The sequence below is a fragment of the Colias philodice genome, chromosome 26, assembly GCF_061535455.1.
Source record: "Colias philodice isolate Cphi_HAF_F1 chromosome 26, ilColPhil1 Martin Lab GWU primary, whole genome shotgun sequence".
NCBI classification, from domain to species: Eukaryota; Metazoa; Arthropoda; class Insecta; order Lepidoptera; family Pieridae; genus Colias; species Colias philodice.
In genome coordinates, this window is record NC_143111.1 from 9,429,967 (window position 1) to 9,445,519 (window position 15,553).

Consider the following 15,553-nt stretch of genomic DNA (forward strand, 5'->3'; position numbering starts at 1 on the left):
TTACTTTATTAAGAAAGCTTTTTATCGTTTTGTTTACAAATTAGGTAGGTACCTAGTTAGGTAAATCAAGTTCATTTGCGATACCTAGATTTTTTGGTTAGATTTATACCAACGTTTATTTTTACGTACCTACCTAGGTATAATATTATGTATAATTTTGGTTGTCTTGCGATAAATTTATTGAATGTCTTCATAAAAATGTTTATAAACATCGAATTTATAACTATTTAATTTAAAAGTTTCTTCGATATTTCGATCAAGGTCTCAATAAAAATAACTAAGAAATCACCAAATATTGAAAGTGTCTAAATAAATACTTAAAACCCATCAATTTGTAGGTTTTTAAAAAGATATGTTGACTATTGTTGTACCATTTAGAGACGTAAAACAATTTAAGATCATTATAAGACAATTAAAATGTCGTTTCATATAAATTATTAAAAGATTCAAAAGATAAACGTTTCCTCAATTACACTGTGACAAACTTACAGCGAAATCCTTTTAGGAGTATGTTTCACTTCACTACACGATAATTATTTAAGCACCTATTAACTTTTGTTGACTATAAACACGCGTTTTGTTTGATTTTGGTCACACGCTCACGCGTCCACTCACTTCGACATTCGATCAGCAACTAAAGTTAAGTAAGCACTAAGCAGCTGGCACTTGGCAGTTGGCAGCATAAGCAAAGCTAACAAGTTATTGCGCGAGCGCTGCATAATGAAATTATCAATTATGAGATTGCAGATATTGCTTTGAATAGATTTTTGTTCAGTTTGATTGTTTTCAGAAACAAAACTCGCACGTATCTTATTAACATAAGTATTATTATAAGTGGATTTCGTGGAACAATGCGAATGAGCATTTAATACAATTACAAGTTTTTTATTTTATTTTCAAACTAGCGGTCCGCCCCGGCTTCGCCCGTGGTACATATTTACGTTTTCTCTACATAAGAACCATCCTCGTACTTCAAGGAATATAATAGAAAAGAATAATCGAAATCGGTTCAGCCATTCACACGTGATGCCGTGATAACGCGAAACGGGTGCAGACCCGCCGCCTTTTTAATTTTTATAGCTCCCGCCGCGAAGCGCGTCGAACGCGGCAACTGATACACAAAAATAATCCTTAAGGCATGATTCTGTATTCACGCGCGATGACTTACGTATTTCATGTATAACTTTGGTGTTTCTACACCGATTTACATGATTCTTTTACTATAACCTGCCCAGGAGTATGAAGAATAATTGTGCCAAATTTAGTTAAAATCCGTCGGGTAGTTTTTGTTTCTATAACGAATATACAGACAGACAGACAGACAGACAGACAGACAGACAGACAAAAATTTTACTGATTGCATTTTTGGCATCAGTAGCGATCCCTTATCACCCCTTCATAGTTTTTTTTAAAATATATTTCATGTACAGAATTGGCCTCTCTACAGATTTATTATAAGTATAGATTAGGATCCGGATTCCGGACGTTTATAATTTTTGATAGCTTCGACTTTGGACTTAATTTTTTGAAGTCGAAACGAATACACCTGAATTTGTAGAAACAGTACCCAGATAAAAAATATTTTATTACCTATAATGCTGGGTAGGTAGCTGTACATAGGTAGGTAGTAGGTACCATCATTGGCCGGGAAAAGCGAAGAAAGAAAAGGCTTTGCGGTATAGGTCTTGGGAAACTAGGTACATACCTACTAATACCTAATAATACCTATATTCCGGGATAAAATTTATAGTCTTAATTTATCATTAACTAGATTTCCGCCCGCGGCTTCGCCCGCGTTTTCAAAGGAAAACCCGCATAGTTCCCGTTCCCGTGGGATTTCCGGGATAAAACCTATCCTATGTGTTAATCCAAGTTACCCTCTATATGTGTGCTAAATTTCATTGTAATCGGTTCAGTAATTTTTACGTGAAAGAGTAACAAACATCCATACATCCATACAAACTTTTGCCTTTATAATAATTTATCATTAATTATTATCTTTTTCAAAAGTGCTTCTAGAAGAAGTCTAATTGAATAAATAAATGTTTGAGTTTGAGTTTGAGTTTGAGTTTTAAACAGGGTTTAATTCTGAGAGAAATTTGTAGAGAAGACATTAAATTATTTAATTTAATTGAGATATTTAAATTATTCGAAAGGCGTAATTTTTTTATATCTTGTGCCTTGAACAGTTTCGAATAAAATTGATAATGATAACTGATTATGATATGACAACCAAATTTATTATTTTCTCATATTTAATCAGTAAGTGTAATTGTGCCTGAGGCATCATTAATTTACACTGCATTCGTAAATTAAAGTAATTGAAGAGAATATTTTATCCGTCCGCGCGGATGTCGGTCTTCGCGTGGATGGTTTATTTCTCCATTTTGAGTAACTCTGACAATAACATGTTATAAATATCTATTGGACCCAAATACGGCTAGGCCTATAATAATACCCAACGTGTGTTCGCGGTTCTACAGAACAACGTCTATGGATAAAACTGAAAAATTAAGATTATTTTTTTTTCTACGTATTTTTCCAGGATAAAAAGTATCCTATTTTACGCCCAGGATAATATGGTATAATTATATGTACCAAGTTTCATCGAAATCGAACCGTTAGTTTTCACGTGATGTCTTCACATACAGACAGACAGACAGACAGACAAAAATTTTTTTAATCACATATTTGGGTTTGGTATCGGTCCAGTAACACCCCCTGCTATTTATTTTTTCAATATTTTCAATGTACAGAATTGACCCTTCTACAGATTTATTATACTTATGTATAGAATAGATTACCTTACAATTGAAGAAAAAATAAGAACATTTATGTATACTCGATACATCTCGTAATAGATAAGTAGGCAGGTAGGTACCTATGACTAATTTTTATACAGCTAAGTCAACGACCTAAGTGATAAGAGTGTCCTGGCCAAACATTATTTTCCGGGTAAGCGAGTATACACTAAATTACCTAAAGATTCGCACTCAAAATAGTACCTTGACCCATAAAACATAAAAATTAGACAATATTTATTATTTATTGACACAGCTTATCACGCACATTGCTAGATATCGGATATCAGATAGATAACGTGACGCACCGACCGACAGTCCCTCCCAACACGGTGCTGGCTATTGTTTCTAGCAATTTCACTTTATATAAAGTGTTTTAAAATATATTTATTGCATTAAATTCTGCGTCAAAGGACCTTGAGAGCAAAAAGTGTGAAATTTTTCAAAATTGTTTATGTAATAGGAAACTAAATATGAAACAGTGTTAAAGTTAAATTATCTAAAGATTTGGTTGTCAAGATTTTATAAATGTGATCAAGATAGGGTCTAAAATGAGTTTAAATCGAGCAGAATTGAACAACACCGTCGTACCTGAGGGAGCTAACAGCCCCTGTTATTTCTGCAATGATGAGTTTGAAATGGGGAAACTGCAAGTAAGCCTTTAAATTTTCTTGTATCATAAATCCTTTGTCAAGTTAAATAAGATGCACTATGTACCTACCTGTCTATTGATACATTTATTGAACCGATTTTGATGAAACTTGTCACAATTTGAAAGAAAAAAAGCGAGTACAGCTCAATCTATTGTATGCTCAAATACGAGTATAAACATAGAGTCAAGACAGTTTCATATTATAATTTATAGAAATATTTTACAATTCCTTTATTATAACAAGCATGTAAGTATTGATTTGATAACCTCCTTTTTGATGTAGGATAATAAAATATTATGTTGAAAATGCGTTGTGTCTGAGATAAAAGTATTTCTAAATATAGCGTTGCGATTTCATTTATGTATTTGTATACCTAGATATATTTTGAAAGTTCAATTTAACATGTAGACTATTCAGGAATCCACCTCTTGTGATGTATTATTAATAACAATCGGGATTTTTATAAATATATAGACGGTCTGCTCTATATTTTTAGTTTTTACGTAACTAAATAATATTTTTCAATGCATTTATTTTATAATTAAAGTGAAACTTTTATTACATAGTCTCAAACTTTTTGGTCTGTGTAGCGCATGTCGCGTGTATCGCGGCTGCCGAGTAGGTATACCTACTCGGCAGCCGACCGACACGCCACATGCGCTACACAAAGCAGTGTTCGGAACCGTTCGAACAGTTTCACTTTTACCGTGGTTTCATAAAACCACACAACATTTTTTTTTATTATTATCACTTTTCGTTTAAGGACTTAAGATTGGTAAATGTTAGCTACTTAGTACCACATTTGGTACTCTAAATTTTCCCGATATCAAATTACATCATATCAAAAAATGTGACACCTAAGGATTACTCAAGGTAGTAAACACTACTTATAATCCCCATTTATTATCTCAGAGATGACGAAGTAGTAGAAGTTAACCTTGGAAACCTTGAAATAACTTGGTATAATATTATAACATACAATAAAATTTTAATACATAATTCTAACGTAGACATAAAATTAATGATAATTATAAAAATAGCCGCCTGAATATGGAAATTATTTTTATTGATTTGGAAAAAATAAACGTACCTATTTTAAAACTAGTGGTATTTTAAATTCTTTATAATAAGTTACAATATTTAAAAAAAACATACTTATTAAATTTTCATTTTGTAGAGATCCCGTTTTTATTTCAATTTAGTATGAGTGGTGCAATGTTTCTGTTTTCTTGTAGGTACACTACTTAGTTGTTTCTTATGGGTTGTATCTGAAATCGTAAATAAAAATACTTAGAAATAAATAACATTAATAAAATAATATTACAATTTACTTGAGCCTTAAAGGATTAGTAAGACGGTAGCCCAACCGTACACACAAATCTTCTATGATATTCTAGTAGGCTATGTAATATAAAGCTTTCTATCTATAGAGATATTATTTCTAGAACCACCTGAAGCAATGCGGCAGCATCCTGGAGCAGTGCCCGCTTCGTTGTGGCGCCTGGATACAGCGGAAACACAAGGATACACATGTCAAAGAGTGCCCTAAAATGGACAAGGTAGTGCGTACATAAGTTATAGGTACACTACACTTTGTATTGCTGTCTTTGACGGAAATGCTTTTAAGAGCTATAGATTTTTAAAATTATAAATAATATACATTTAGCATTTGCTCTACTTTTATTCTTTAATCAGTGATGGTATACATGCTCTGATGTATTATTTTTCAGAACAGATATAATATTATGATTCTGTAAGAATGTCTGTTTATATACCTATATCTATTTATTCTGGTTGATCATTGAGATTAACCTTTACCGTTAACCCATGCACAAAAACTAATACTTATATCAATTATCAAGGTACATACAAATATTTAACTGCGCTACTGCCTACTCTTTTAGCAAAAATATAAAAGTAGAGCGGATAAGTCTCGAGCATGTCTCGAGCAATAGAATTCATTAACAAATCCACAGCCATTTTTTAAACGCACGATACGATTCAGAAGTGTGGGAAACTGGAAAATGCTATGGTACCTATTGTTGCTTCTTGAAGTAAAAACCTAGAACGAGGTTATTGAAACTAGGCTTACAATGTGTAACGCATAGGTATAGTATTCATAAAGGTGTTGCTACTGTAAATGTCCATGAGAAGTATATAAATTGTATATAATATATTGAAGAATAAGAACAGTTCAACGGCACCAAGGAATTGATTCTCTACGAGTCTACAACTTAGAAATTAAAATAATAAATAACTACAACCTTGTAAAATCCGATGTAATCGGTAAAAGGGCATTGGAACTATTTGGTAAGTTCTTAGTCTCTGTGAGGACTTTACCTACATTTTTAATGACATACCTATTTTTTTAAACGAACATAATAAAGTATATCAAGTAAATATGCATAGGTATAATACGAAAACACTTGTCGGCTACAACTGTACCTACTCTACTCTGATGATCTTTACTTTTATCTTATAAAATTTCATGTTATTTAGGTATGAATAATGAAATAATTCATGAATGAATGAATGTATTTATTGCCACAACAATTTTTTATACATAAAATCTACTAAAAGTAAAGGACAGGATAAAGATAATCACAAATATGAAAAAAAAGTATACTTGTTGCAAAGGTTAATCGTCAAATCCCTATGAGTTTTATAATTTTTTTTTTCTCAGAACCGCACCGAGTCAACGCATGTCCGCGTGGTGGACCCGTCACCTCCCGTCGTCAGCAACCACACCTGGACTCCGAAGTCTGTTCCTTTGGAAGACTGCGTCACATACCTTGAGAAGGAACTCACTACGATCAAGTAATTTGTTTTACTACTACTAAGCATACATTTATTTGTACAAGTTAATTGTGTATATTTTGAGGAATCGCAATTCAATCACGAAATTAAATACAGATAATTAATTTATCGTTTAATTGTTAAAATTACATATCAAAAGCCTAGATAAATATAAGTTCGTAAAATAATTAAACTTACCATTTTAACCTATGTAAAGTTTGGTGAATTTCTGATTTACACTGCATATAATAGTACCTAAATATTTATGTAAATTAAAACTCTACATCTATCATTTTCAAGACCACCTCGTACAAAACGTTCAACACTTTTCCGAAACAGACTGATCCTCACAGAAGAGTCAAGTACCCGCGACATCCAGTCCACGGAACTGGAGAACCTTCGCACCAAGCTGGTGCTAGTGGAGGAACGAGCTCAGCACTTCCTTTCGACCCTGGTGTCCCTCCGAGCGGCGTTAGATGATGAGGCGGAGAGATCAGCTAACTGGGCGGCACAGTTCAAACATGACTTGGCTAATGTCCAGCTGGCTTTGCAAGTATGGGATTAATTATTTATCTTTATGTACAGCCAACAGCTTTGTTAAATAAGATGTTCACAAATCAGATAGTAATAAGGAATGCTATTTAATGAAGAGCCTAGGCTATTAACTAAATAATTAGCTGATATTACCATTTAGCTACGACATTTTATAGGTACATGAAAAAACAGTTTGTGGTATTTATATGTATTTATACTTTCTCGTCAATATTAAAATATCGTTGTTATTTGGAGAGTGCATAAAATATATCTTCCCTTCGCCTGACCCTGATCTTTTCCTGCGAATGTCAAATCTGCTAGAAATGTAGTGTGCTTGCGCTTCCGCGTAGTCTTGCGTGTATAATATTATATCGATTGTTGTCTCCATAGTTGTTTAATCTGCGAGATTGGCCATGAAGGACGAAAATCGTTCAACAGGATTAAAATTAAAATTCAAATTATATTTATTTGAATGTAGTTACAAATTACAGATGTTTTAATTACAATATTAAGTATGTGGCTAATACATTCTATTAATATATTATACTAGCGGTCCGCCCCGGCTTCGCCCGTGGTACATAATATTTACGTTTTTTCTACATAAGAACCATCCTCGTACTTCAAGGAATATAATAAAAAAAGAATTATCGAAATCGGTTCAGCCGTTCTCGAGTTATGCGCTTACCAACACATCGAATAATTTTGAATGTACACTCAAGTTAATTTAACCCATTGAGCCCCAAGGGGCCCGATCGGTCCCAGAAACAATAGATTTTCTATTGTGTCTGTGGTTCAGACAGATTAATCGATTTTTATTACACTTTTGGGTAATCAAAAGCTATTTGTACACACATCTATCTAAACATGCCTATCGGTATGTGCCACACTCCAGGAGCTGCAGAGCCAGCAGCTGACCACGGTGATGCGGCTGGAGAGCGCCATCAGCAGCATCGTGCACGAGCAGAACGAGAGAGAACTGCTGGAACAGGCCCTGACGCATCATGATAATAGGATACGGACTATTAATAAGCTGGGTTAGTTAGATTTGGAACTTGATGAGGTTTCAAAATTAGGCTAGAAATTTTTGTTTGGGATTTAGATGTTTTTATACGGTCAGTTATCGATTTAAACGAGTTCTACTTATACACAATACAATTATTTGTTAATTCTAGTGGTATAGAATAAATTCTAACAAATTCTAGCCATGGATGGTCTTGATATAATTGAATATAGAATTGTATACTATTAATTTCATCACTAAAAATCTAGCCAATATATTATGTTCACAATGTGTTCTCTTCACACAATCTCACAAACACATCTTAAAAGTTAAATTACAGACCATATCCTCCTATTGCAGAAGAAGTAATAGAATATGTAAAGCAAACAGTGGAAGAGGAGAGACAGCGTAACGCTGAGAACTGCGCAGCGTTGGAAGCTGAACTGGCAGAAGCCAGACGATCATCGGACCAACTTGCTCAACTTTCCACCTTGAGGATGCAGCTACAACATGCTTCTACTGAAAACCCGGTAAGTTAACTTGTTTTGGAATTCAAAGTGAAAATGGAATGGATGTTATGGTATAGCGACATTTGATACAGAATGCTGATAAAACTGAAGGTATTAAAGTAAACATTTTTTTCTTTATAAGTATCTATATTATGTTTGATTCAAATGCTTATGAGTACGAGTAAAAAATTTATACCTGAAATTTACAATTTTAAATACGTTTACTTTAGCTTAATAACTACGACGATGGTTTCGGTGTAGACGATGTTGACGATGTTGTTGACGGTGGTGATCATGATGATCTTGAAGGTATTAAGTTTAAATTTCGATAGGCGTTTGATCGTCTAGCAGTATTAGAAGTAGCAACAGCAGACGCGCGTGCAGAAGCAGCAGAACATGCAAACAAGATGGACGTCATTTCCCGCGATCTCCGCGCTCTTACGAAGAGCTACAACAAACTGCGGTCGGAATTAGCTGACTTTCAAGCGAGGATGACGCTGGATCACCCGGAGAATGGGTCTGATAACGGTAAGATTGTTAGAAATAATCGTAAAGAAATAATAAAATCCTTGCCATATAATCTTGCCTTTAACTATGATATTATAAACTTGAAAGTTTGTGAGAATGGATGAGGTGTTTGTATGATATTATGGTGTTTGTGACTTCCACAGGTGACTTCGTTTAAAAAGCTAGAGATTGATATCGTCTTAGCCCAGTAAATTTTTCATTCCAAATGGAAGATCCATTATGATGCTTGAATTGAAATCACTGCGAAATTTATAAATTCCGTCAGATGGCGCTACTTTCAAATTGACATTGGACATAATATTATGCCTAATTACTGTTCGTTTCTTTGTCCACGTGAGCGAAGCCGCGGGTGGAAAGCTAGTTTGCTATATTTTGCAAGTAGATTTTTGTAAATTAAAGATTTTAACGGATGTATACATACATGTATAATACTCGCGAGTCGCGTAATTTCAAACACAAGAAAATACTTATTAGATTTTTTATTAAATCCACAGACTAATAATAATATACTACGTATACAAATTACATCAATATAGTTAAGATTATGACGTAATAATAATAATATCGTCTCTCTTTCCATAATGCTACCGCGGGAAAATGCTGGGTGTTTAGGAAGCCCCTACCTACATGTTCTTTGGAGAAATTGTTAAGATGCGTCATACCTATTAAGTAAATAGCGTTTAAAATTATGAAATGAATAAAATACTCTCTAATTTATGTATCTAATACTTTCTAACTTATGTTTTTAGTTTTAAAATTACATAACAAATACGCAATATTACAACTTTGATTATACCTATATTCTATCTACTAGGTCTAGATATATATTGTTGTAGGACACTTTATCTGGAGGATAGATAAGTTCTCGTCACGCATGAAGGAGGCGAAGGAAAAAGACGCAGTGCTCACCAGCCCACTGTTCCGTACCAGCAAGTATGGATATACGCTGAAGGTATTAAATACGCAATATTACATAATTTTTCTATATTTACAACTCGATAAAGTCAAATAGTGAAATCCAAAATCTTTTTATAAAGTAAATAAAACAGAAATAAATTGGTTCAGTCATTTTGCATTTGCAACAAAATAATAATAAATTAATAATATCGTATCGTTATATTTTTATATACAATCATAAGAAATTTACATTCACATTATTGATAGAAATTAATTAAATAATGATAAATCTTCTTTAATTGGGCGCTAGTGTAGCAAAGTTTAGGCACAGTTGTTTAGGTATTATCTGTTTGCACATTACCAAAATAATTACCATTGTATAAACATTATTAAAAAATAAACACAATTCCAGGCGGAAATAAACCTAAACGGCATAGGCAAATGGCGGGGCCGGCACATAACATGCACGGTGCGGCTCGCTACGGGGCCCTACGACCCGCTGCTCGCGTGGCCCTGCGACCTTAGCGTCAATATTGTGTTGAAGGACCAACCCGCTAATAGGAGCCAGGTAGGTGCTATGGAATATTTAATTAATTGTAGGAACTGAAGTAATAGAAAACTGGTATAAAAGTAGGTTGTAAAATATTGATTGTGTAAAATCTTGCATCTGCCCTTTTATTTTAATTTAAAAAATTATAATGATAACAACTACCTTGTTAATAATAAGTTAGTATAATATACCTACTCGCGTCCGCGATTTCACACATGTTAAATATGTAAACTTTAGTAGAATTAAATCTTAATGAAAAATAAAGTGCCTACTTATATACCTTTTTCCATATCTGCAGGCAATGGACATAGTCAAAACATTGGAACTACGTCGCAAGTCTTCGAGACCCATCGAACAAGACCCAAATGAAAAGACCAGGTCTACTGAAAGTCTGGATCAGGGTATACTCCAAATGAAGAGGCAGTACATCTTCATACCGCACACAAGCCTTGATAAATTCGAATATATTAAAAACGATGTAATGTTCTTTGAGTTTATTGTTAATCAATAATAATTATGTATATAACTAACTACTTATATCATTTACTAATTTATCTAATAAAAGCAAAAAATAACCCATGACTCGATTACCAAAAAATTATATCAAAGAAAACTAAAGACAGGGCCGGATTGAGATATGGGGCCTCTAATTTATGTAAACCTTGAGAGCCCTATTGTTTTAGGTGTTGGAATAGAAATTTTTAGCCTCTAAGGCCATCTGTATTTAATAATTTTAAGCCTAGTAGAGATTGTCTAATCTAAAAATGAACGCCCCTCCACTAAACTTAATTGTTTCAATGTGTGAGGACAAATAATTATTGAACCACTTTATATGTGTGCGCGCGGCGATTCTACTGCAACTTTGACTCTCTCGCGCACTGATTTGTCAACTAATCGGGCGATCAGTTCAGGTGCCTAGCATTGTATGGCGGGGAGAGCGCGCTATGTACGGAATGACACGTCCGTTCTGTCGTGCATCGCGTCATTTATGCACTAGTTGGCCAACTGGTCCTGTCGTTCGGGCATGGACGGGACTGGAGGACTGAACGACCAATGAGGCAGACCAATTTGTGTGTATTGCGTCTATACACGTACTTTGAATGTGAGCGTAAACACAGTGGAGGGGCGTTCATTTTTACACGCTTTATATTAGCTTCACCTGTATGTTTGTATGTTTGTAACCGACTTCTTTGGGCGCGATTTTGACCCACTTTAAACGGCCAGATTTCGTTCAAACTTTGTAGATTTATTGAGGACCGATGGCAATACACTAATTTGATAAAATTTTCTATTTTTTAGTTCGGTTTTCTATAAAAAGCGTGTTTTTTTAGTTTTATTAAACTATTATTATTAGATTAGACAATCTCTACAATATTATTTTTATAATATCTATGTATAAATTGAAAATAGCTATAACATATTGCAGGGTAAAAGCCTTAATAATAATTGAAATGAAATAAGAAAATTCAGTGTTTACACATTTATTTCAGATAAGTAATACAGTTTTTAAATCAGATCGTATCTACTAAGATATAAATACGAATTAAGAAGTTACATAATATGTGTTTTTTTACTTTTTACCAATTTTACACACCGACGCCCCCCGCGAATAATCCGGTAATCGTAAAAGTGTAAATGTTCAGGAAAAATAAAAAACCATTTTTCCTTAATAACTCCATTAAACAACAAGTATCAGAGACTTTTAATATCGCATATGGAAGCTAATTTTTTCAGCTATCTGGTTATTTCAACAAAATTTAAGTAGTCCCAAGGGCTTCGTTATAATTTAGCTGGATTCATTTTACTATACTAGTGTAGGTCAAGCTCTGGTCAGTAATGTCACTTACGATATTGTTCGTGTAAATTTATATTTTCGACGGCAACAGTAAAATCTTGTTGCGCTAATATTCGTGTTATTTGTTTTGTATACTGAACATTTGTAATAATCTATAATTTGGTTATTCGATTGTTTAACAGTAACGTACATTTTATTGTTATAACTATTACTGTTTATTCGAATAGTTTACTTAAGTATTATTTGATGATTATTATAGTATGTTTTATGAAATACAGGACATTTTAGTAAATGAAACAACTTTGGATTGTTTCACAAAACACGATAGTTATTATTATCATAGAAAATAGACACTGCACTGAAAACACGACTATTACACATGATTACACAATCATGAAAATTATACTATGGTCCTATTACAGTTAAAATTTAATCAGAATCCTCATCAGAACCTCACAGAAGGCGAATCCGCCGTGACCAGTCAGTACTTGTGTGGTGTGGTGTGTGATGACTTTTTCGCGACTACCTTGTATACAGCAGCAGCGCTTGGGAAAAAGGGCTTCGTGACTCCGGCCGTTTCTCCTACATCGTATCTCCTATCCCATTCGCTGATCGTATCCTGTCTCAAAATAAGCTTGACGAATGAAACAGGACACAGATCGTAATCCGGTTTCCGGAAAGGGCGTCTCCGACTCGACGGCCGCAGCCCGCAATCTTGCTGCCGTTCCTATAGACCCTGAAGACGTGGCTGTTAACCACGTCGGCATAGGCATCTATCAAGCCAAACCCCAGCTCTACCTGCCGTATGTGGGTCCGTATCGCAAGAGCCATTCGTTCCATCTCCCTGTCCCTCAACACCGCCGGGTGCAACACACCCCTCTTGATCTCATAAAGCCTCGAAGCCTCGAGTATCCTGAGGTCAAGAGGGAGAATCCCAGCCAACAGCATCGCAGAGTTCAGAGACAGCCCGATATGCTCTGCAGATCTTCTGGGCAAAACCCCGTTGAACGGTGTTAAGCCTCTTTTGGACCCCCATCTTTTCCGCTTTGGGTGCCCACGCTGCTGATGCATACAATATAGTCGGTTATATTATAACTGCGATATATATAGTCTTACTACTTCAACTTACTTTAGCTGCTCTTGCTAATAGCTTATAACGGGCGATTGCCTTTTTGCAAACGCTCCCGACATGGGCGTCAGGCCGCCATCAATATAGTAAGGCCCAGTATCTTAATACTTTCGAAATATTGGATGTCCACACTCCCCATTACAAGTCGTGGCCTGTCAAATTTTAATTTTCGTGTCGAGAGCAGGGCACATGTCTTGTGTGGCGCGAATTTTAGTTTATTTCTGACACCCCATTCGTCAATTTTCCTCTATGTGCAGTTTGCCTTCGTCTCTACTTCTAAAGCAGTATCTCCATCAAACACTAGCACAATGTCGTCGGCAAAAGCCTGACAAAACACATCCATCTCCTCTAACATCCACAGCAGAGGATCCAGCAAGAGGTCCCACAGGAGCGGCCCACCTATGGAACCCTGCACGCACCCCTTGTTGGTCTCGCTCTACTCACTTCCACACCCGCATACCTAACTTTCACACCTCTTCCACTCAGGTATCTGCTGATCACCCGCCTAACGTTCCCCGGACACCCAACTTCGGCCAACCGCACCTTTATGGCTGGCCACCAGGCGCTGTCGAAAGCTCCCTCTATGTCTAGAGATACCACAACAGAAATCTTCTTCTCCTCCCTCTTATTTCTGACGTGGCTCACTAGTCTATAGAGGGCGTCGTCGGTGCTCCTCTGTGGCATGAAGCCATACTGATGGGGGCTTATTTTGGCCAGCAGGTAGAACCTGAGTCGGACGACCTGCCTGCATGCCTGCCTGCCTGCCTCGTTTATCTATCAAACTTTCATCTCTTTTATTTTTTTCTAAGGCTGTGTAAATCATTTGCTCAGTAATAGAAAGAGTGTTTAAAAAAATACCTTGCATACTTGCACTCCATAATGAAAGTAGCGGGAAATCGATTTCTTAATAAAACCCCGAATAAGCCTGTACTAGCACTTAATTAAATAATGTAGAAAACTTTTTACCTGAATAATATCGTAACAACGTTTACTGTCAAATCATATTGATATTATTTTTCGTAAAGATCTAAAACCATATTATTCGTTTCAAATACATTTTAATATTATTTTATGGAATAAACGCGTAGTTTTTTATATCTTCGTAAATAAAGATAGAAAAATTCTGAAAAAAATTTACATGGTGTATTTTAACTTCTAGATGCCGAAAAACGCATAACATGAAGAACCCCGTAATAGGTCATTACCGGATTATTCGCGGGGGACGTCGACACATAGTATAATGTAAGAGTAGATAGACATTTATTACATTTACTTAGTTTAACCACAATTAACGTATAACTAGTTAATATTATGTTTGAAAATGGGCTCGCAAAATATACACTGTGTTAAAAGTTTTTTTGAGGAATATTAGTGTTATGGTAAATTATATAGCAAAGCATTTGCATTTTGTACTGTAAACATAAAAATTCAAATATTTTCGTTGCCATACTATTATTAAGATTAATCCAAGTAAATAAATATAATATGACATTATCATGACAAAAAGTTTCCATTTTTATATATGGTACAATATGCAAGCCCATTCTTACACCTATACTTAATTCCTTAATTTAGTACTGTAGAAATACAATATAACCACCAAAGGTAGATAATTCGAAACACTGACAATAATTTTAAGATACCCGCGCCAATAATGGACGAGTTTAAAAATTGCATCGGAACGAATTGCCACCATTATTGGCGCGGATTATATATGTAATAAAAATATAAATCTTAGTACTAATGTTAAGTATAATGACTTGAAAGTATATTATATACTATGAAATATATTTTTTATTCAAAATAAAGACCGTCTTGTTATTTCTAAACCTGTATAAGAGGAAGAATAGAAAGTATTATATACTAAAGAATTTAAATAGTCACCTTATAGTATATAGATTGGTATACATCGATAATGGACTGAATAATTACATATACAGGATGTCCCACCGTTGGTATACTAAGCTCAAAGGAGGTTTATAGTTTTGCATACGCTGTGTACGTAAAAAAATACTTTTTTTGTTTAAGTATTTTTTAAGTGATCAGTGTATGCAAAACTACAAGTCACTTCGCGCTTAGTATACCGATAGTGGGACACCCTGTATATACTACTTACTTACACATAATAGTACTTTGTGGCAAGATAGAAGTTCACAGGTAATTTTAACCACAATTCCCATAGATTTAGCGAATCTACATTCTTACCAAAACCTTAATTGATAATAAAAGTTGGTTTAACCCGTTTTTACTATACTCGTATTAGTATATACTACATAGAGAAGAATTTATTATATAAATTCGTAAGAATTTGGGTGAGTTTGAAGGTATTTGTTGTTTTTTCAGACAAGATCCTATGAACGG

General features: G+C 34.6%; 2 protein-coding genes across 2 annotated transcripts in view; one reads left to right on the forward strand and one right to left on the reverse strand.

Annotated features, from left to right (window-relative positions):
• The window catches only part of ldd (lipid droplet defective), a 77,462-nt gene extending 76,836 nt beyond the window's left edge, over positions 1-626 (reverse strand). Inside the window, exon 1 of the mRNA XM_089711275.1 lies at positions 490-626. The gene's annotated coding sequence lies outside the window, so the exon portion shown is untranslated. The remainder of the gene's footprint in view (positions 1-489) is intronic.
• Positions 627-3,145: 2,519 nt separating this feature from the next.
• Traf-like (TNF-receptor-associated factor-like) lies at positions 3,146-11,399 on the forward strand. Its single transcript, XM_089711325.1, has 10 exons — positions 3,146-3,454; positions 4,900-5,013; positions 6,138-6,271; positions 6,590-6,803; positions 7,677-7,818; positions 8,145-8,314; positions 8,626-8,821; positions 9,658-9,773; positions 10,131-10,286; positions 10,567-11,399. The coding sequence occupies exons 1-10, from the start codon at positions 3,353-3,355 to the stop codon at positions 10,777-10,779; spliced, it is 1,557 nt and encodes a 518-aa protein (XP_089567451.1). The 5' UTR covers positions 3,146-3,352; the 3' UTR covers positions 10,780-11,399.
• Positions 11,400-15,553: the final 4,154 nt, after the last annotated feature.